At 45.7% G+C, this 23,945-nt stretch overlaps 1 protein-coding gene across 1 annotated transcript; it reads right to left on the bottom strand.

Annotated features, from left to right (window-relative positions):
- Positions 1–3,548: 3,548 nt before the first annotated feature.
- PRLHR (prolactin releasing hormone receptor) lies at positions 3,549–17,246 on the bottom strand. Its single transcript, XM_015413999.1, has 2 exons — positions 16,828–17,246; positions 3,549–4,182 (listed from the first exon to the last, which is right to left on the bottom strand). Exons 1-2 carry the CDS (start codon positions 17,244–17,246, stop codon positions 3,549–3,551), a joined length of 1,053 nt encoding a protein of 350 aa, XP_015269485.1.
- Positions 17,247–23,945: the final 6,699 nt, after the last annotated feature.

Below are 23,945 nucleotides of genomic sequence, written 5' to 3'. Positions count from 1 at the left end.
AGCTTTGGGATCTCACCTGTGTTCTCCTGAACTTGCCTGCCCTGTAGCTGAATGGTTCTGTGATGTTACCGTGATTATGAAATAAATTGCTGTATTCACATGAGTGGCTGAATGTAACACAACTGCTTTATTCATTGCAACCAACTTCAGACAAACACAGAAACTGAAACTAAGAAAAAGAGAACAGTTGCGGGGTGGAGTTCTCCTCCAACCCATAATCAGGTTCCAGTTAACTCTTTAGTATCCCTTTTACTACATTCCTTCCCCTTTAAGTTTTTTCCCCTTCCCAGGATGTCTTCCTGCTATCACTGGATATTGGTGAACTTCTGCTGCCTCATTATCCCTGGGTCTGGAAAGGTCGGTTTCTTCAGAATCTTCCCAAATTGGTGACCAGGAAGGGGGCATCAAATTACAGTGGGCATCTGCCTCTGAAATGTCACAGGACTCTGGTTTTCAGAGCATTCCTGTTCTTCTTCCACTTTCACAGACTCTTGCACAACAGTTCTCCTACGGATGTGGTCTTGATTATGCCTGATGACTTGGCCATCAGGTAAACCAGTCTCAAAAGATAGAGGCCCCGTCTGTGCTTGAATTCTACCAGGGATCCAGATAGGTTGGGAGGTACTAAAACTCTTGGTGTAGATGTGATCCTGTACTCCCACGTCTCTGTCTTTAGCATGGTAACCATGGTTACCTTATTGAAGAGTCAATTTCCTTTGCACTTCCTCTTCTATTTTGGGACACATTAAATCCAGGTGGGTCCATAACCTCCTTCCTATGAACAGCTGGGCTGGACTCACCAATGGTGGTCTGGGTGGTGGTGGAGTTCTCCTCCAACCCATAATCAGGTTCCAGTTAACTCTTTACTATCCATTTTACTACAAACAGCTATTAGGAGGAACTATTGTGATCCTTGCTAAGCCAAATAGCAAAAAAACCTTTGGACAGCTGATTCCTTCCTTGATGCTGTAAACTGGGCTGAGGTGTCACCTAGTTCAGAGGTGTCAAACTCATTTGTTATGAGGGCTGGATCTGACATCAATGTCACTCTGTTGGGCTGGGCCAATGTGTGCCATAAAATGTAATGCCAGGACACGGGCAACCCCAATTAACAATATTACTTTTACTCACAATACAAACAAAAGCAATTGATTCCTAGCAGTGAAAGCAATTGATTTACTGGGGAACTCACAAAATCCCCAATAAATGTATTTAATCATATGCAAGAATAGGTTTTTTCCAAGGGATACCATCAAAGGGGGAGTAACTTGCATTTCCATGCATACCAGTTGCTTGCAGGCCAGATCAGAGCCCTGCATGGGCTGGTTCTGGCCCCCTGGCCTTATTTTTGACATCCCTGTTCCAAAGATCTTCCAAAGATGACCCTTCCAAAGATCACCCTTTACCAGACATGGTCAAACACCCTCATTTCTCCAGGAAGTATCGCTTAGCATTGAACAACTACATGGGAGATCTTGATTTGGAGTTCCTTTAAAAAAGAAAACTATTCCCCAACTCCAAGTAGCTGCTCTGAAGACTTAGGGAAGTGATCTTGGTGAATATTTAACCTTTTCCTACAGCACCATCCATTTCCCCAAGGTACAGTATCCTCCTAGAATTGCAATGAGCTCTCAGGTGTGAGAGGCAGGTACAGGTGCAGTATACATCTTGGTGTTCTTGAGGGGAGGGAATGAATTACATGGGGAAATAGCACAGTAGGAAAGGGTTCAACCACCTGTCTTTCAGGGTCGTATTCTTCATCTTCTAAGTAGCTGTGTTGATCACTACAGTCAAAACAATGTAAACCCCAATATGGGGTGTTAAGACCATGAATCTCCTCCATTGTGTCTAGATCTGCCACTGATTGCATACATAATCTATGGCTGCGGTCACATGGAACATTAGCCACGCTACAGAGACGGAAGATAGGCGGATTTTCCGGGCGCGATCTCACCGGCACATTTGGGAAGCGTAGCACTCCCGTGGGTCACCCGAGACGTCCTGCCGAATACGCGCGGCAAAAAGCTAGTACCTCGGAGGTACTAGTTTCCGGAAACCGTGGGGCAAGGGCAGGTGTCTGATCGCGTTTCTGGTGGCATCTGGTGCCCGCCCATGTGAAGGTGTCAACAATGGGATCAGCTACAGAGCATGGAGGGGTCCAAGGTAAACCACACTGCCATCTGCAGGACATCTTTAGCTATTTTTGGATTGGAGCGAGGAGCAAGTTTAGAGAGATGCTTTGTCATTTGGTCCTTGTCCCTTCCGTGCCATTCTGATGAACAGCTTCTCATTAATTTTGTCTATAAAAACAGACCTTTGTGGATTGGCACAATCAACACTTGAATGTGAATCTTGCTCAGTCTAAGCAAATGAAGTTCCTATCAGTATCCGTTCTGATCTTGCCTTCAATCATAGTTCTGTGAACAAGGTCCAGTTATAGTTCCTGTTGAAACAGACTGAAATATTGTTGAATAAGCCTCCGTAATCCTGTTTGTTGCTTTGGCATAGTGGTAGGGTCGCTGATACTCCCAAAATACTGCTGTTCATTGTCTTACATTTAGGCATTTAATGTGTGCAAACTGAGATCCATTGAGTCTAAGCATAAGTGAGTGGGCTGGAAGGCAAAAGAAAACATACAATAATGGTCACCTTAGTTAAATGGCAGCCAGGTAGCATTCATGAGACTGTCAGTTACAGAATTCACTTGAAACATCATTTTCACAGTTAAGATGGGAAATTTCTCCATGGTCTAAAGAATAATTAAAAGGTCCATCACAATACTATTCAAAACTAATAAAGTGATTTAGTCCATGTAGTGTGGTAGTTAAAGTGTTAGCATCTGGGAGACCCAGCCTCAAATCCCCTCTCTGCCATGGAAGCTCACTGGGTAACTTTGGACCAATCACTCTTTCAAATCCATACCCACCTTTAGTGGTTTTGAGAGTCATAGTCTTTCATCCTAACCATCAGCCTAGTGACTACTGACTTATCACTATAGCATTATAGCACTATATAATTATAGCTCTATAGCATTATAATGCTACAGTGATATGTTATAATGCTATAGTGCACTATAATGCAGTCTAATGCTATAGCGATATTTAATTACCAATGAACCACCTCCATAAGCACTGTGGTGGTGTGGAGCAGGATATAACCACTGTGGGAGATTGGGACAGAAAAAAATGTGGGGAAATCCACCAGTATGGATGCTTTGTTGCTACAGTGAATGCTTCTTCATTTGTTGCAACAAATTAGAGCCCCATTACCATGTGAACCCGGTCTTTATCCCCACAACAACCATGAGAGGACTAGCTGAGAGAAAGCATGACTAGCCCAAGGTCACGAGTAAGTGTCAGGGCAGGGTGGAGATTTGAACTTGAGTTTCCCAGCTACTAGTGCAACATGTTAACCACTACACCATGCCAGCTTTCATCAAAGGTTCCACAAAAATGGTGGTATTTATAAGAGAAGATGAGATATTGAATGAGAGCCTGTTTCCTGCTCACTGCAATACATGCGCCAAAGTGGAGCACAGATCTGGGCTCTCAGAGCATCACACTAACAGCAACACAGTTATTGGTTGGGATGATCTTCCGTTTGAAGGTGAACATCTCTTTCAGCTCACTCCGGAAGCGATCGTGCAGCCAGGCGTAGAGGAAAGGGTTACAGCAGGAGGAGCTCATAGCAAACCAGTGGCAGAGCAGCTGGATCAGGAGGAAGTAATCCTTGTTGATCAGGTTGATGTCTATCTCGCGGATGATGTTGAAGACATGGATGGGGAACCAGCAGATGGCAAAGGCAGCCACCACCAGCACGAGGAGGCGGAAGATCTTCCTCTTCCGCACACGATCGAACTCCGTCTGGCTCTGCGTTGGATGGCCGGGCACCACGCGGTTCTTTAGCTTGACGGTGATACAGATGTACGAGAGGGAGACGGCCGAGAGAGGCAGGATGTAAGTGATGATCAAGGCGCTGTAGGCATACGCCAGGCGCTCCTTCTCTTCCTCCATCCAGAACTCCTCGCAGATGGCAAAGCCTTCCTTCTGGAACTCCACATGGTAGGTGTGGACAATAGCCGGGGCCACCAGAGCACAGGAGAGCAGCCAGATCCCACCTATGATGTACACGCAGGTACTGAATGAGATGCGCTTCTTGAGAGGGTGCACCGTGGTGTAGTATCTGGGAAGAAAAGGACAGTAGTGAGTGTGACTTCCCTCTACTTCTTGTTTGGTGTGGTCCACTTACCTGTTTCCGTGACTTCTTGTTCGGTTTGGTGTGGTCCAACCACTTACCTGTTTCCGTGACTTCTTGTTATGAGAGGCCCAGTTATTACAGTAATATTAGTCAATGTTAGTATTGAGACTGGACCTCCATGCACTGATTTGGAGGCCAGAATGGAGTTGTGCAGGAGTGCAGGTATGTGTGCATAGGTTGCCAGCCTCCAGGTGATGGCTGGAGTTCTCCTGGGATCACAACTGATCTCCAGTTGACAGAGATCAGTTCACCTGGAGAAATTGGCCACTTTGGAAAATGGACTCTATGGTATTATACCCCACTGAGGTCCCTCCCCTCCCTGAACCCTGCCCTCCTCAGGCTCCACCTCCAAATCACCAGCTAATTCCCAATCCAGAGCCGGCAACTATATACATAGGGCCCTATCTGCATGATCAGAACTCCTGTGTTGTTTCAAGTATCAGATACCAGACTAAGCCCTGGAAAGTGTCCAGCTGGTGATCATATGAGAAATCATTTAAAAGGTGCATGTGGGCATGTGTAATATCCTTTCCCCTGCCCACTGACTAGCCACAATTGGCCCAGCATGGGATTAGGAAAAGAGAGTTCCAAGCAGAGGGCACAGCTTCCAGGCAGCCTTGAACCCCAGAACTTTTCACTTTAGAAAAGCGGTTCTTTTGACATGTGGCTTGTCAGCCCAAACCCTCCAGCTCCAGCACATATATTCATACATAGAAAACATGAAACTGGATCATGAAGGCAGACTGCTGCCCAGGCAGGACTAGAGAGATCCCTGATGCATGGTTGGTGCGGTTCAATGTGAGTACCAGCTTTTAGGAGGCTGTTGGACTGCATGTCCTCAGTGATCCTCACATCTTCAAATCGGAGGGATGGGCCTCTTCCTACCAAAGTGTGCACACCTTGTGGGAAGGAGCCCATGGACCAGTTCCTGCTTTACAAGTAGAATGCCTCACGTACAATCCTCTAGAATGTGTCAGCTATGCTGCCATGGGGGTTGGGGAGTTCATTCTGTGTCTTGGTAATTGCTATTGCATTCCTGTCTTTGCTGTTCTGCCTGTGCCGCAACGCTTATCTCTACAGATGTGCAGGAGGATGTTATGTTGGAAGTTGTATTGTCTGGAAGTCTCCTATGTACCGTGAGAGACTACGGCTTCCCATCTTTCGCCACCTAACGGTTTTTTAGCTGGTCCCGTGCGCGGGAGGGTAGCTAATTGGCCCATGCCATGGGGGGTGCATACGAATGCCCTATATCCTATTATGCTCAATGGGTTGCCTCCATTCTTAACAGTGCCTGTGTTACTGCATCTATAGCTTTGCAATAAATGTATAACCATCCCTGAATGTGTGTACTTCGTTGTAAGCTGTGGGTTCTGACATAATGTAGTGCTACAACCCATTTTCCTGCACTTGATTTTCAGCATGACATGCTGCCATTTTGGAGACTGAGGCAATTTTTGCATAGTTGTGCACTTATTCACATCCATTCAGGCCACTGTTTCTGGCAATCTGCCACTGGTTGTGTAGGGGAAGACTCTGCGAATGTCCTCATTGGTGAGATAGCTGAGCCAAGGAGTAGTATTCATGTGTAGATATTCATCACAATCATATTCTTTTGTACTACGTTTCTTTAAATGAGATGCACTGCTGGCTGCACAGCACAATGAGCACCAGCTTAGGACTGGCTGTCTAATCAGCAGGGTCATGTTTCCCTTTCCCACAAGCATCCATTCCCTTGTGAACCATGCAGTTTTGCAAACCATGCATGAAAAAATTCCAAAAGTGTTTGTGGTGGTGGTGGGGAGATTTCATTTTCCAGGGGATAAAAAAATAGTAACAAGATATTTCATGTTTCCTCTCAACACTTGTAGAAAATGTGTGTGTAAGTGTAAAGTGTTGTCAAGTGACAACAGACTTCTGGCAACTCTTTAGGGCTTTCAAGGCAAGAAGCGTTCAAAGGTGATTTGCCATTGCCTGCTTCTGTTTAGCAAACCTGGGCTTCGTTGGAGGTCTCCCATCCAAATACTAACCAGGGCTGACCCTGTGCTTAGCTTCTGAGATCTGACAAAGATCAGGCTAGCCTGTTAAATAAAATGCAAGCACTCCAGTTAACCACTAGAGGCCTTACTGTATTGCATATGCATATTTGGACCTCTCTGCTTATTTGCTTTTTTGATGCTTCCTGACAGGCCAATGACTCATCTAATGTTTATGTTAAAGGTAAGGATAAGTCCATCATTGCACAGACAAGAAAAGCTTACAAGGGCCTGTGGAAATGACTGTTTTTCACAGCCATATGGTAATTGAAAGTATTCAACAGTGGTAGGCAATTACAATCTAACACTAGAGATTAAAGGGGAGCAGACCAAGATCCCATCTAGTCCAAAACTAGAGATTAAAGGGGGTTAAAACATGTCAATTTGGGAGCAGACCAAGATCCCATCTAGTCCAACATCCTGTTTACAGCTGTGGATGGCCAGAAATGTCCAGGAAGCTGACAAGTTGGGCATGAAGACAACAGCTTTCCCCTATTATATGGCACCAGCATCTGGCCTTCAGATTGCCTAGGAAGAGCTTGTGCAGAATGCTGAGGCTAGACTGCTGGTTGGGGCCAGCTACCAGGAGCATGTGACCCCAATATTACAGCAAGTACACTGGCTACTGATTTGCTCCTAAGCCCAATTCAAGAAGTTGGTTTTGTCCTTTAAAGCCATTTGTGGTATCTGAAGGACCATCTTCTCCCATGTGTTCCTGCCTGGGAATTAAGATGACAGGGAGAGGCCCTCTCAACTGTCCCATAGACCAAAGAAATTTGTCTGGTGGGTACACAAGAGAGGGCCTTTTCAGTGGCAGCCCCACAATTATGGAACAATCTCCCAAGGGAGGCGCGCCTGCCCACCCTCGATCTTTAGGAGGCAGCTGAAGACAGTTTTATTCCAGGCGGCATTCAGTCAGTCTAGTTTTTCTGCCTATCAACAGTTTTAAATTGTGGTTTTAATTTGTGGTATTTTATGTGTTTTATGTATTTTTTACGTTTTATGTTGTTTTTACATTGTAAGCCACCTTGAGCTCTGTAAGGTGGAATGATGGCCAAGAAAGGTTTTAAACAAACATGGGTGGCTTCTCTTGCTTCCACTTGCGGGCTTTAATATAAGAAGAGCTGCACAAGAATTTATCCTTCCTGAAATAGAGATCAGCTTGGAAGCTTGCTCCCTTCCCATATCCTCAGCTCTGACCTGGATAGCCCAGACAAGCCTGATCTCGGCAGATCTCGGAGACTAAGCAAGGTCAACTATGGTTAGTACTTGGATGGGAGACTTCCTTTGAATACCACATTGGGAGGACAGGGACAGGCTTTATTCAGCCACCTCTCCGAATATCCTCCAGGCCCCCAGTAGGGGTAAGTCACCAGAGGTCGACATGACTTCCAGGGGCAGACATACACACACAAAAATACCATATTCTATATCAATGGTCTTCAAGTCATACATTGAGGCCTTCTGGTGGGTGGTGAAGCCCCACTTGCTGGGTCATGAACCGTTATAAAACTGCCTGATCCTGGCTGGTGAGGGGGGTGGCTCAGTAGCAGATCACATGCCCTGACTCAGAGAGAGAGCACCTGTTCTGAATGCAAAAGGTTCCTGGTTCAGCCCCTCACATCTTCACTTAACAGGACTGTAGGCAGCAGGCATTAACAAAACGTTTTCTGTGCCTGAGACCTGGCAGAACTGCTACTAGCCAAAGTAGTTAACAGTTAGCTATACAGATCAATGAACATAAGGCAGTTACATATGTTCACAAGCCACTCAAGGTGATTGTTTGGGACAGCAGCAGTTTGGATCCTACAAGTATGACATTGTTCCTCTTGTGCTTTCCTCCACTTCCTCTGCTACGAGTACTTTTGTATGCATAATTATGTCTCAAAAATGTTGGTCTTGTGCATGCAGAAGTGCTAGTGGCAGAGGAATTGGGTGTTGCAGTGGAGGAAAACGTCTGCAGTTGCTGGAAAGAAGCATGAAGGGAACAAGATTTCTTCTTTACTTGGCAAAGAGCTAAATTGAGTGATGCACTGCCAGTGGACACAGTGATGGCCATGAACACAAGTGGATTTAAAAGGGTGTTAGACAGATTCATGGAGCAGAGGTCCATTAGTGGTTACTAGCCATGGGGACTGAAGAGAGCCTCCATATCCCGAGGCAGCAAACATCTGAATACCAGTGCTGAGAGGCATCATCAGAGGAAGACCTTGGCCTCTATGCCCTGTTTGTTCACCCTTTAGTGCAACTGGTTGGCCGCTGTGAGAAAGAGGATGCTAGATTAGATGGACCCCTAGTCTGATCCAGCAGGGCTCTTCTAATGTCATCAGTTCCAAGCCATAGTTTCAAAGGACACCCTCCATCCCAAAGGGGATACCTGTACATTCCTACATCATTTGCAGTCCTCAGACATCTCTACTGAATCATGTGTTATACCCATTTGAAGCAGCAAATGTCTTGGGTTGGCTCAACATATCAGTTTGAACCTCTCTGGGCTCTTTGATATAGATGCAATTCCATCCTTCATCTGATAGAGGTTGTTCCTGTATTATTTATTTATTAGATTTATATCCCACCCCTCGGGGTGGCTCACAACATTTTATAAGACGTACAACGGAATCATAAGTTTCATCATTGAAGCAATTAAAACAGTTAAAATCTTGACATTGCCCTGGTACCTAGAAATATTTCAAAGAGGAAACATGTGGCAGACCCATAACTGCTGAAAAGAAAAAGATTAACTAAGGGCCTGCCAGAACAATTCTGTTTTGCATGCCCAGCAAAACAGAACCTTGACATGTCCCTCAGGGCATGTGTCTCCTCTGATAAAGCATTCCACCAGGACGGGGCTAAGATGGAAAAAGCGAGGGCTTTTTCCATCTTAGCCCCGTCCAGGTGGAAGAAAAATGGACTTCCTGAGGACCAGGCACTGTCAAAAAAAGCGTGGAGGGTTATATTGGGAGAGTTGATCCTTCAGGTATACCAGTCCCAGACTGCAACCCTTCTGGTTAACAGTGGATTTGGTAATGCCACAATGAAATAAGTAACTTTGGAGATACTAATAGAATCGGCAGGGGTCAGCTAACAATTAGCCCCCAACAAATCCCAAGGCAAAACACAACGGCAGCTAAAGGTGCCAGGAAACCTAACATCCATTAAATCAACCATTCTGCTCCCCCTGCTTTCATTAGAATTCCATTTCTATACCATTTAATTAAACACAAACGGCTTGTCACGGGGTGAAGCTATGGAAAGAAATTATACCCTTCCATCCCAGAACAGCCCCTGTCCTCAGGAACTGCAATTATCACATCAGAAGCTGAGTCACCGAATTAAGTCACATGGTAGGCACGTATTGTGGGGGAATGAAATAATAGAGACTTTTCTTTCCCTTCATCCTGACAACTGGTATTACACAGCAGGTCCTTGCCGGCCTCTTCAGAATCTCACCAGCCAATCAGAACGCTCCTTTGAGCTGACTTGAAAAGATGTTGCCTCGGAAGGATGCTGAGGCAGGGATTTAAAGAGCTCCACGTCAGCCATCCAGATCTTTTCTCTGCCTTCAGTGCCTGAAAGAGCACCGTGTCTTTGTGAGGGAAGAAGAAAAGCTTGATTCTATTTGCCTGTGTCTGCTGGAATCCATGCCTGCCTCAAGGACCTCTTTCCACCTGGATTCATCTGCTGCAGAGCATGAGCGCACTGCAGAGAATATCCTGGGACTGGGAATAGTATCTGAGCTATCTTTGGACTGCAGGTCTGCCTTGACCAGTCTTCCCCTTGCAGGACAAAGATCTGGGAGACTCAGGTTCAATGCCCCACTCCGCCATGGAAACTTGCTGGCTGACCTTGGGCCAACCACACGCTCTCAGCCTCACATACTCCATGGGATTGTTTTGAGGATAAAATGGAGTAGAACACAGTGTAAGCCATTTGGGGTTTCTATAGGAAGAAAGGTGGGGTATAAAGGAAGCAAATAAATAAATAAGAACCACAAATAAACTTGTTCAGTACCCCAGTGTTCCTTGGAACGTTGTTTAATAACCACTGGGCCACAGGTAGGTTCATAAGGTATATTTTGTCTCCAAGCCCTGCTCCCTAAGTTAGTCTTCGTGAACCCATTAGCAAGACAGTCCATGATATGAACTGAGATCTCCATAGATGCAGTTCTGCCGGTCTCTGGTTACTTTTTTGCAATTGCCGTGATGCCTTTTGCAGCAACCAGGGAGGGGGGCACGGTTCAAAAGTAGAATCTGTACATTGTATGCAAAAAGTACCAGGTTTAATCTCTGGCATCTCCAGTTAAGATACCACAATTAGCTCTGCGGGGAGGAAAGAAGTTTGGTACCTGTTATTCCCCTCTTCCAGGCAGCTAATCAAAGCTTTGGATGAGCATTTTAAATTCTGGAAGAGGCAAGGGAGAAAAGAGTAAGCTTGATCAGATCAAAGCAGCCTCAAGGAGTTTCAAGGTTGCTAATTAACTTTCTGAAAATTCCAGAGGATCCCAGTCACTGGACGTTTTGCATCATGCTTGTTTTGACTTCTAATAACTCATTTAAAGGCACAGCAAAGTCCACTCCATCCAGGTGCTTCTTTGAAAGGCAGCTCAATGCTGCAAGCCATACAATTGGTTGGATCCAGAGTACGTTTTGCATGGGCAGCATAGAACGTTCCTGCCTCCCCCTTCCCCCTGCAGCCCATCGATCTCCGTGAAATGTTGCTCCTGGGGGAAAGGAGACTCAGAGGAATATCATGAGTGGGCTCTGAAACAGGTAGGGGGAACTAGAGAAAATTACTCGTTTAGTCTGGAGCCAACCTAAGGTGCCCAGTCTCCCTCCTGGGTGCAAAGGATAGATGCCAGCTGCCACGGGATCAAAACTGAGGAGGCACTGGAAGATCCTTGATCAGATCATTCCAGCATTTACCCAAACGCAGTTTCAGATTATGGGACACTGTCAGATCACGGCTATGTACTGGGGTGTAGCCAGAAAAATTTGGTTGGTGGGGCATGGGAAAATGGGGGGGCATTTTCCCATGCCCCACCAACCCGGCTGCACCTGCTGCTCCTCTTGCAGCAGCAGAAGCAGCAGCTCTGGCTCCACTGTGACCTCTAGTCCTTTTGACTGAGGAGACTCGATTCCGGGCTGCTTTTCTGTGTAAGCCCTGGGGGGGGGGGAACTCTCCGACTCTCTCTCTCTTGCCTTTTGCAATTTTATTTTTTTTTTGCAATTTTTTTAAATTTTATTTGCGTTTTTAAAAATGTATTATTTTTCAGCCCAGAAAAAAGAAAATGAGACTGAAGCTTCCCTGATTGTGTCTGGGGTCATTTTGCAACCCACACACACATCTTACATTTTTAAAATATTTGTTTGGATTTTTAATTTTTTTAAACAAAATTCTGATTTTTTTATCTGAGGGGGCGGCACTCATCTGGGGGGGGCATTGCCCCAAATGCCCTCTGTGGCAACAGGCCTGGCTATGTAGGAACAGAAGAGGCATTTCAATCCACCCTGCACAGTTTTCTTCATTGAAACCATCCCTGTATTTGGAAGGAAAGAAGACGGTGGAAGAAAGATGCTTATCTTTCATTCCTTCATAAGGCTGAAAGGAACATGGAGGTGGTTTTGACTAGAGAAACCATGCAAAAGTGGAAGAATTAAAACTCTATACTTTCTCATGTGGCCTAAGTCAAATCAAAGATCCATGCCTGAAATTTAGGTTTTATAGATATTGGGAAATCTATTGTTTCTGTCTCATCTAGTTTTACCCATGGGAAGGTTCGAAGTTGGCTCAGGAATCCCATGTGGAAACATTGTACCCCCTTCCTGAAGGACCTGTTTCCCATTCTTCTCTAGGTGAATTGTGGGAATCTCCCCTTGGCTGCTTTCTCTTCAATGGGAACCTCAGTATGGGCTACACCAAGCCTGTTTCCAGTTGTCAGGCCAGCTCGACAATCTCAGTAACACAGCCACAGTATTAGTTAAAAGATTTCTGCAGTATTTAATTTATTGATTGGCTATAATAATTGAGAAGTATTTTATTGACTAAAATGATGTCCTCAATTAGTAAGACAACATTCACCTCCCCTCCACTTTATCCTCACAACAGCCCTGTGAGGCAAGTAAGGCTCAGTGTGTGACTGGCCTAAGGTCACTCAACAAGCTTCCACAGCAGAGTTGGGATTCGAACCTGGACTTCCCATATCCGAGCTCAACACTCTAACCACTACACCATGCTGATTAAAAAATCACATATCATCTGCAGGTTGAGTAAATCTTCTTTTAAAAACACATACTTACAAGAGGCATTAGACCTTTTCTCACACATGGGAGAGGATGCTTCTTCTAAGATGAAGTCTGCTATGATACATGCTTTCCCTTCAGCGCTATTTTTATTCATATGCAAATATATGCAAATCAATCAAGTAATCAAGCAACCAGCTTACATGATTGACTTACAGTGCCCTGCCAAGCAGAGTTACACCCTTCTAAGTTAGTTTAAGACAGTGGGCTTAGAAGGTGGTAACCCTGTTTAGGATGGCATGGTACGACTCCAATCTTTTGTGAACTTCCTTGAGAATAAATCTTATTCAGTGGGGTTTAAGTCTGAGAGACTCTTTAGGATCATGCTACAAGGTTTCTTTAGTCTATTGAAAGCCGTAGTTAAACCCATCTATCTGTCTGTCTATCATATATATCCATCCATCTACACACATTTTGTGAACACATCAGTTTGATTTGAAAATTTAGGTTTCTTTTCTCCATATATTCTCCCAGCTTGGGATGAAACTGCAGCTGGCTTTCTAACATACCAATGAAATTCAGTATAACTATTATCATTAATACTGATGCTTGCTTTTTGGGTCAACTGTATGCCAAGAGCATAAACACGGCATTCAAGCTCTGCGTGGCGCATAAATGGCATTAAAATGGCACAAGGGAAGCAAAGAAAATAAGAAAAGAGCCAAAGAAACAGGGGCAGCCTTGGTGATTCTAGGGCCCTGGACATAAGTCCAAGATGGGGTACTGCCACTGTCCCCACGGGCCCCCTGCCAGGGCCAAGCAAGGGGGTCATCCCTCAACCCATATAAGGAGAGTGGAAACCATCACTGGATGCCAGCTGCCCAACCGTGGATGGATTGGGCACAGGTGGCCAATACCAAGGTGGCTGCCTGAGTGCTAGATGGGGCAGTGTGAGTGGCTGTCACTGTGAATGGCCAGCCCACACCCTGGATGGGATGGGTGGAAGGGGCAGTAGCCTGCTCTTTTTCTTCCTGACATCCATTGTGGGGGGCATGTTGCCTGGAGATCAACCGTAATAACGGGAGGTCTCCAGCCACCACCTAGAGGTTGGCAGCCCTAGCCGATACACCCCCAAACATGGGGACAAAGGCTACTGCTCCATTAGCTATTGGCCCCTGCAAAGAAAAATGGCAGAATGAAAATGGTCTTCCCAACCATGAACACAAATGAAAACCATGCACCCCTAGGTACCACTTGTACCTTTATGTAGGCCTGTTACTTGCATGGGAAATACTCCTTGGATTTCACTGTTTTAAATGTTTGTACCCTCCCTGCCCATTACCATTTCTTTCTGGAATCAAACACTTTCATCATTGAAGCAATTAAAAAAGTTAAAATCTTGACATTGCCCTGGTATCTAGAAATATTCCAAAGAGGAAACATGTGGCAGACCCATAACGATACACCCCCAAACATGGGGACAAAGGCTACTGCTCCATTAGCTACTGGCCCCTGCAAAGAAAAATGGCAGAATGAAAATGGTCTTCCCAACCATGAACACAAATGAAAACCATGCACCCCTAGGTACCACTTGTACCTTTATGTAGGCCTGTTACTTGCATGGAAAATACTCCTTGGATTTCACTGTTTTAAATGTTTGTACCCTCCCTGCCCATTACCATTTCTTTCTGGAATCAAACACTTGACTATTAGAATTATGCCATCATGGAAACACTGCAATACCCCTCTCTGAATTTCTGCATCTGTGCCCAGTTTGCCAAAGAGAAGAACTGCATTCAGCTACCAGGCCCAATTTTTTGCACAAAAAATATGGTATTAACTCACAGGCAGGGATAACACCTGGTACCAAAGACACCTTTCTTTGATTGATTGCTACAAAACCCATCTGCAAACCAAGACACATCATTCTCTAGTCTTCTGCCGATAATTCAGCTCTCTCAGGATAGAGAACAGATATGAAATTAGTGCATTCACCAACTCAGTTGGCCAGAAGCTAAAAACATGGTGAGAACTTGATGTTCTGGACTAAGTGAGGGGCAGAGTGTGGGGCAAAAACAGGAGACACAAGGAGCCAACAAACCACTTGAGTTCGCTGCCCAGTTGGAAGACTATGAGAAGTATACCAGTCCCAGACTGTTTAGGGCTTCAAAGCCTGGGTACTGCAGCCCTTCTGGTTAACAGTGGATTTGGTAATACCACTTGAGTTCGCTGCCCAGTTGGAAGACTATGAGTCAGAATCATCTACTTAAACTGTGTCATGCTGTGATTTCCCTAGGTCTGCTGAGATTAAAACAATAGGCTACTAAAAGAGCATAAAAGCCAGGAGAGAGATGGGCTCATTTGCAATCAGTGTTCCCTCTAAGCTGAGTTAGTGTGAGCTAGCTCACAATTTTTTAGCCTCCGGCTCACATATTTTTGTCTTAGCTCAGGAAGGATGGCTCTAGAGCAAACTAATTGATACAGTAGCCAAATCGCTTGCTCACAGCTTTAATGCCAGTAGCTCACCAAGAAGAATTCTTGCTCACAAGACTCCACAGTTTAGAGGGAGCATTGTTTGCAATCTCCTTGCTACAATCATTGGATTAACTGACAGGTGGCCAGAACAGTATCATAAGAGGCCTTACAGACATTTAGATATATGGAAATGTATGGAAACTGTTACGTCAAACCAGGCCCGTAAGTCAGGATTTTTAAAGTCGGGGGCATTTAAATTTCTTAGGGGGCACTGGCTAAAGAAATACCCAGCTCCTTCCCTGCATCTATCACCACTTGGGGGCCCTGGGCTGGATGGGAAGTCGGGGGGGCTTGCCAGTAAGTTGGAGGGCCTAGCCCCAAGGTGCCCCATGGTAGCTATGGGACTGTGTCAAGCTAATATTCTAGGGTCCAACTTTCCTTAAACCATAATTATGGCCATACACACACCAGTGAGCTGTGATTCACAAGGCTTATACTGGTACAACAAAGTCTGAGTCCAATTGCACTTTTAAGACCAACAAAGTTTTATTTAAGTTGTAAGCGTTCATGTTCAAGCATGCTTCCTCAGATAAACTGAAACAAAATTTCTTCAAGGTTTGGACTTAAACTTTGTTCTGCTACTTTAGACCAAATTCTGTATCAAGGAAATGCAATCTCTAAGAATCGATGATCTGCAAATCAAGCAAATTGTCATATAACCTCTTTTATAGCAATAGGTAATGCCATACCATCAGCTTAGTTGGCAGCAGTGTTCCCTCTGAGCTGAGTTAATGTGAGCTAGCTCACAGTTTTTTAGCCTCTAGCTCACACATTTTTGTCTTAGCTCAGGGAGGATGGCTCCAGAGCCAACTAATTTATGCAGTAGCCAAATTGCTAGCTCACAGCTTTAATGCCAGAAGCTCATAAAGCAGAATAATTGCTCACGAGACTCCACAGCTTAGAGGGAACATTGGTTGGCAGGCAGATTTGCTCTGAAAAGTAATGTCTTTGTAGGAGTAATGCTGCCCTAACAACTGATCTGCTGGGAGTGAAACTGACCAGAAGTGGCAGGGCCCTTTCCTTCCCCAGCCTCCCCCAAAGCTGCTGGGGTGAGGTGCACTGGGGGAGTCTGGGGGGAGTGTCTGGCACCCTCCTGGAGTGGGGCAGGGCTTGTCCGTGGTGGGGCTCCACCCCCAAATTCCCCACCATGGCTATGGGCCTGTGGCCACTGCTGCTAGGCCTCTTCCTTCTCTCCTTCCCACTAGCCAACCTACCTATCCCATGTCTTCAGATTTTGCTCAAATACCAGTATTGGTATTTTACTGGTATTCGGGTCAATATTTGGGAAACCCGAATATATTTTCACTCGCCGAGCCTTATGGGGAATGTCCCCATAGGGTATAATGGAGAATTTCACTCGCCGAGCAACTCAGTGACTGAAAGGAAGGTATGTGAACTTTAAATACCTTCCCTTCCCTCCCTGGCTTGTGCTGGCTCATGCTGCCTCTGAGGCGTGACTCCCAGTGAAGAGACACCTTTGGGTAGTGAAGGGCGGGGTATAAATCCAATCTCCTCCTCTTCTTCTTCTTCTTCTTCTTCTGGGTTGTGAGGAACAGAAGATGGATAATAGTGATGGGAAGGGACCTGGGTGGTTGACAGTAGGAACTGTTGGAAACTTGGGACTGGAGGAGAAGGATGTAAGAAACACTTACCCCAATGTGGCAGTCTAGTAATTGGAAACCCCAAACTTCTTCCCTTAGTGAAAGAGGTAAGTGAAACCTTTTGGGTCTGAGTTAATCATGGGGGAGACATTCAGCAATTACCTGTCCACTGCGATAGCTGTGAGGGTGAAGACAGACACATATACCGTCATGGGTTGCATCAGGAATACAAAATAGCACAGGAACTTGCCGAAGATCCAACCCTGGGGGTTGAAGGCATACGCCAGGGTAAAGGGGACGCAGGTGGTACACATCAGCATGTCCGAGAAGGCCAGGTTGCCGATGAAAAAGTTGGTAACGTTGTGCATTTTCTTGGTCTTGCAGATGACATAAAGGAGGAGATAGTTGCCGAAGATTCCCACCAGCAGCACTAAGGTGTAGCAGGGGATCAGAAGGGGCTTGAAAGACTGGATCAACTGCACACCTGTAAACTGATTAGTGGAATTGGAGTTGTTCCGAAGCACGACTTCATAGGTGCTGCCATTGAATGGCCCATTGTCCCAATGGCCAGTGGTTTCCATGAGTCAAAGACGACAGGGACTGATAGTAAATAATTTCAGTAGGACGAGCCTTGTGGATTCTACTCTGGAGTCATGGCCACATCATCAGAACCTGGCTTCCCTGTACAAGTGAACATCACAAATCTATTTCTTTCATTTGATCAGAGTTAGGAGGTCGTTTCAGCCTAGGTCAGTTTGTGAAGGGGGTCTATAGTTCCCACAGCAATGCATCGTCACGGGCCATCTTGCTTCTCTAGCATTCGTAGTTCAAATGTACATCACTGAGATGGCATGTTTTTCAAGAGCCATTTGCTCTCCCTCCCTGAGGCTCTTGCTACTACAACACACACCTTTTCTGATTCCTTTCCATTTTCATGTGTGCTGCATTGGATGTCTCTTCATAATTTTTTTGTTTTCTACCTCAGTCTTGCAAAAACTTCTATTGCATGTCTCAATGGGAACTTTTTAAAAAGTTCAAGGGAACGAATTGCTCCACAGATGCCTGAGGAAACAGATAAAAATGGAGAGTTAGCTTTCCCCCAAAGACTGGCAAAATGGAACACAATTATAATGATGGTGATGCCAAGTTCAGAGAAAACAGATTCTGCTGGGAGGTTTGGGTTTCTGCTGAGAGCAATTGCAAGTGGGGAGGACAACTTCCCTAATTGCCCTAAGGGCTGTCAAAGAAAAAGGTTTGCTAAAAAGGACAGTTTTTTTAAAGAAAGAAAGAAAGAAAGAAAGAAAGAAAGAAAGAAAGAAAGAAAGAAAGAAAGAAAGAAAGAAAGAAAGAAAGAAAGAAAGAAAGGTAAGTAAGAAAGAAAGGTACCCATATATTATACCTACTTTTTAAGCATGGCAGAGGAACCTGCATTTCCAATTAAGGAAACGGTTTGTGTACAAAGGGGAGAATTACACCCATCAGCACTCGGCCCTGATCCAGATACTCACCCTTTTAAACATCTGGGGTTCCAAAAATAAAATGCTGGCATCACATAGTGTTGTGGCCGTAGATACAAAAAAGATACCAGATCATGCAACCCAGGAAAATTTTCTTTGGGAAGACTAGCTACATGTTGAATCCTGAAACACTGATTTCAAGGGAGCTCACTCCGTCATGCGGCAACCTGGGTCTCGAACTGCTGAACTACTGACCTTCCACAGCCTGCAGTTCAGCGTCTTAACCACTTGAGCCACCGCAGCTCCTCCAAATAAATAAAACATACCATTATAAACCCATTTTGACAAATGCATAGGTTGGTTAACATGTAAGAAACAAAGATTACATTAGCTGTTGTAGATTTTCCGGGTTGTATGACCGTGGTCTTGGCATCATCTATCTAAGGATTACATTGTCTAATCCATTGTGGGGTCCAGAGGGCACTCTTCTGTGGCAGCTCTGTCTTTTTTGTTTTATCTACTTCCTTATTTTGAGGATAAAATGAGGTATAGGAATACTGTGGTCTGCTCCAAGCCCTCAGTTGGCCACAGTTAGCACTTGGATGGAAGACCATGAAGGAAGATGGGCTGCCTTGCGGAGGAAGGTAATGACAAACCATGTCTGTTATTCTCTTGCCTTGAAAACCTGGGGTCACCATGAGTCGTTCGCAGCTTCATTTTGCACAATTATTAGTATGAAACCAAATATGACCCTTATGAAATGTTGGCATTAAAGCCTATTGGAGGGATAGGTGGGTTTACTAAATTAACCATTATGTAATCGCAGGCAAAGGTTTTTCTTGGTCTAAAGGGCTTCTTATATATGCCTTACAGAAAAGAAATGATGGAGGTGAACAGTGGCCAATAAGCTAAGTGAAAACCAATTTCATTCCAGTACACTAGGAAAAAACTGCTCAGGGTGCTCCTGTGTATATTTATTACTGATTGGAAGACCTTAAGAGAGCCCTTTGGGTAGTGAAGGGCGGGGTATAAATCCAATCTCTTATTATTATTATGTGTGCCACTTTCTATGAAAGGACACACAACAGCTGGGGTTTGGGCTAAGGAACCTTTATATGTTATTGATAGATAATAAATAATAGTAAATAATAAATTAATGAATAACCATGTCAATTATCAGTGCTGTTATAGCCATATATTTTCAGCTGTGCCAATAATTTATTTATTTTATTTTTATTTTATATTTCAACTTATTATACCGCCCTAACCCTTAGGGGTCTCTGGGCGGTTTACAGAGGCGTTCTTATGAACTGTTAACCCTATCTAAGGCCACATATTGAAGGGGTGGGGGTTCCCTACCAGCACCCTGTGATAGGTCCGCTGCGTTCTCTTTCTGGCTGTTGGGTGCTCTCCTTTCTTCGGCGGTTAACTGGCATCTTATGTCCACTGGTTGGCTGCTTTTTCCTTGGTGGGACCGTCTTCCCGGCGCCTGCCTTCGCGTCTGTTCCAGCCTCGGCTCTGTCCTGAATGGCTCCGCCGCGCTCACAGTACATGTCATCGGACGCCGACGCCAGTCTCCACCGCAGTCTTCCGCCGCCAGGGATCGCTCAACCGATGTTTCTCCTCGCCATTGCCATCCAGGCTCCGCCGCCGCCGCCATTTATGTTTTCACCGCACGCCACACGCTGCTGCGACCACCACGAATGTCCTTTTTACAGAGGCAGGTGCCCCCCACCCTTCTAAGGGTGGGTACCCATTTGCCTACTCGCATGATTTTTTTTTTAATCGCTTTCGGGCCGCTGGGTAGGCAGGAGCTGGGACTCGGGGCCAGGTGCTCACCCTGGCCACGGTGGATTCTCAAACAGCCATAGCGACTGTTCAGATGTTATTGTTAGCAGGCGTTTAGCCGCCTGGTCTCGGACATCTGCTCCCATAAGGAATATTTATAACAGCTCATGCATGCCAAGTAGTTGGCGATCTTAATTCCTAATGTTGCCATAGAGTAGAAGTGCCTGCCAAACACGTCTGATATCTTCCCTTCTTTATCAGAAGGGGCGGAATGGGTGTGCTTGTTTCTAGAGGAGGAAGTTAACACCTAGGAGTTGGGCTTGGGATGTGAAAACAAGAATTCTGTTCCCAGTTCTTGGACCTTATACATGTGGTCCAATCATCTCGAGGAGATGGGAGTAGATGCTTGTTTGTCCCATGGTTGCTTTGCAGCTTGGAGCATGACTGAGGTCATAGGGAGGGCTACAGCTGTCGACATGTCGAGCTGTACGATGTCAAAGACTGTATCAGTCACATCTGAACATGGCTGGAGGATGGAGAGACCTAAGGAGTCTCTCCATCCTTTTAACAAGGTCTCTATATGTTTTCAGATCCTCGGGTGGAGAAATAGGTAAGTCATCAGTAGTATGAGTAGGAGGCGATGGGGTATGATGGACTGAGTTGTTGTCATCCGAGTCTTGTCCATGGGAATTGTGATCAGTGTCGGAGATGTCTGATTTGGCCTGTATGGGATTCACGGATGACTTGATTTTGTTAGCGGTAAACATCGATATCGATGAGGTTTGTTCTGTCAGCTTCGACACAGGTTTCTGTTGGCGTCGAGGTACTGGCATTGGTGTATCAGCCAAATTCTTAGGCGTTGCCCGTATTGGTGACCTGGAGTGATATGAAAGTGTGGCGCGCTGGTCCCAATCCGGGAAAGGAGGAGGATATGCACTGTAGAAGAATTGAAGTTGTCTCTGATCCCATGGCAATGTGGATTGTGCATGCCACTGGGGTGGTTGGGGATCATGGATGGCACCTAGCTCTCAATCTGGAGTACCGAGGTGCATGTCATCAGGCACAGCCCTGGACCAATAGTGACGGGTGCGGGTAGGTGCGTGCTGGCAGAGAGCTATTTCTACTTGATCCCCATGAGGAAGAACGACGATAGCTATGCTGAGTCAGATCAATCTCGCCGACCTCAGACTCAGATAGGCTAAGAGGTTGCGATGCACCGTGGTGGAGTTTCGCTACCGGGGAGTTCACCTGATCTGTCTGTTGCTGAGTTGGTGCCAACTGAATAGAGATCGGGTCCGGTACTCTTGATACAGTCTCTGCATCTGTAAGATGATGCATCAGGGCCTGCTTAGGGCTCACGGCACGGAGCTGCAGGCCAGGGCGTGCCTCTTTGCCCTTGTTTGACCCATGGACCTTCTCCTTTTTGCTTTTCTTCATAGGAGAGTCCAACTTCATGGCCGAGCTCAGCCTCCTCGACACCGACGCCCCGGAGTCAGGCGGGGTCAATGTCCATGGCTTTGATGGAGTAGAGTGACGAGTTGGGGCTGGCAGCCGGTCTATTGATCCCTTGGCCGATGCGGACTTAGTGGCCAGTTTGGGTGGGGCCAGGGCTGACTCCAAGAGCGCGGCTTGCAAACGAGTGTTTTCTCCAGGGGAACCGATCCCTGTAACCTGGAGATCAATTGTAATTCCAGGAGATCCCCAGTCACCTCCTGGAGGTTGGCAACCCTACTCTATACAAACTTTGTTTGCCTGTAAGTCTGAGGTGGTTTATCATTCATGCAATTTTCAATTTCAATTTCAATTTTATTACACGTCTATATGACCGAAGTCTTGACCAGAAGAAAATGCAAAAGGGGGGTAAAATAGGTACATAAAATTAACATAACATAACATATGACAAGGTGCATAATCACAATCACATAAAACCCAGGCTGAGCCCAGAGAATAAAAATTACCTAACTACACTTGGGGCGGAGCCAACTAACTAAAATCATCCGAAGATTAAAAATCGGTGCAATTTTACAGATGGAGAACTGGGTCTGAGTGATCCCAGGACTGGACTGTGATTTAAAGACAAGCCTCCTTGGTAAGAATGCCAACTCCAGGTTGGGAGATTCCTGGATCTTTGGGGGTGGAGCTTGGGGAGGGGAAGGTACCTCAGCAGGGTATAATGCCATAGAGTCCACCCTCTGAAGCTGCCTATTTTCTCCAGGAAAACTGATCTGTTTAGGCTGGAGATCAGCTATAATTCTAGAAACTCTCCAGGCCTTACTTGAGGGTTGGGAACCCTAGCACTAGGTTCAAATCTCACTTTCTCCTTTTTGTGCAAAGCAAACTGTCATTGCAATTCCCCACAGACTGGGAACATCGCCACGTCTATATTGTTGTTTGAATTTTTTTCAAAATTCCTATCTGGCGTCTAGAGAACGAAGATCGTATCTACAGGTAGGCTCACGTGGAAGGGACAGGAGAGCAGGGAAAATGAATCTCGTCAGAGAAAAGAACCGTGTCCTGGCTGTGTTGAATGAATGGGAGACTTCTGCTTGATCGCTACAGAGTTAGGATTCTGTCTGGAAAACATTATCAGACATTTATAGATATGAGCCAGCAATGCAGAAAGTGCTTAATTAGCTTGACTTTTTGGTCATAGCTATTCATTCGGTAATTTTCCCCCACATTATTAAACTTTGGCAAAACACATGATATAACATGTGAGAAAATAATGGCTTTTTCCAGCAGTCACTAGACTTGATTATCAGCCGAAGCACCACTGAGCAGAAGCTATAGGCAACATATGAAATTGTACAAATCCCTGTGAACCCTGTTTACCAGGGACAGGAGTGGGAGGATTGTCTACACCACAAGCAACCATTAGTCTGATAAGGCGCTTTCAGGTCTCTGAAAATAACGATTCTCCCCCAACTGTAACACTCACATCACCCTAGCTATTTCTGTTTCTGTCGTCTCTATAAGCAGAATCATGAGATCCATAGAGCACTTATTCAAAATAGAAACCCATTTGTCCTTAAACTTATCGTTCTGTGGGAACATCCCTGGAGGTTTGTGTATACGTATTCCCCTAGGGATGATTTTCTTTTTACAGTAGTCTCTCAGAGCCCCTGCATGGGTATCAATTTTCATTTTCTTAAATGTTATCTTTTGCAGGTTATCCCAAGCATTTGACTTATTACAGCTGAACTCCAGACTACAGAGATTGATTCCGCTGGAGAAAATGGATGCTTTGGAGGGTGAGCTCTGTGCACTGTAATCCACTGAGGTTCCTGTCCTCCTCAAGATCCACTCCCCAATCTCCAGGAGTTTCCAAAACATGATATGGCAACCCTTTCCCCATCCCCCACTGGCAGCCCGGGGGACCTGGCGGCCCTACTTTGCAGCAACGTCACTTCCCAAAAGTGATGTCAGTATATCAGTGAGTTCCCCCCTGCTGGGAAGCCTACCTCCAAAACTGCCATTTCCTCCAGGGGAACTAATTTTTAGTCTAGAGATCAATGGTAATTCTAAGAGAACTACAGGTCCCACCTTAAGGTAGGCAAGTGGAGCAATGTCTAAAGTCAAACCCTTGATACACTCACAAGGAAGATTAATTTGCAGTTTAAAATGAGCAGTATTTCTCTCTCTCTCTCTCTCTCTCTCTCTCTCTTAGTATGTGTGTGTGTGTGTGTGCTTATGAGCCTGGAACAGGGGTCGTTTCGTAGAAAAAGAGCTAGGGGAACTCATTAGCATAACTCATTAGCATATGCCACACACCCTGACCTCACCGGAAGTGTGTCATAAGGCCACACACCCCGCCCCCTAATGGTCCCGGCCACCGCCGCCGGCCTTGCAGCTCCACTGCTGAGCCCCATGAGGGGCCCGGCGGTGGACCTGCAAGGCTGGCGGGAGTGCAAGGAAGCCCCGCGAAGGACCTCCCTGGCCCCAGGCAGGCAGGGGTGGGGAGAGGCAGGGAGGAAGCAACTTACCCTCCCTCTTCTCCTGCCTCCTCCTGGCTGAATAAGGGCTGGAAGCGGGGCA

This window comes from Gekko japonicus, unplaced genomic scaffold (assembly GCF_001447785.1).
Source record: "Gekko japonicus isolate JY-2015 unplaced genomic scaffold, Gekko_japonicus_V1.1 scaffold2341, whole genome shotgun sequence".
Lineage (NCBI taxonomy): Eukaryota > Metazoa > Chordata > Lepidosauria > Squamata > Gekkonidae > Gekko > Gekko japonicus.
Note: the sequence above shows the minus strand (reverse complement) of the source record. Positions and strands in the feature narration are given on the sequence as shown.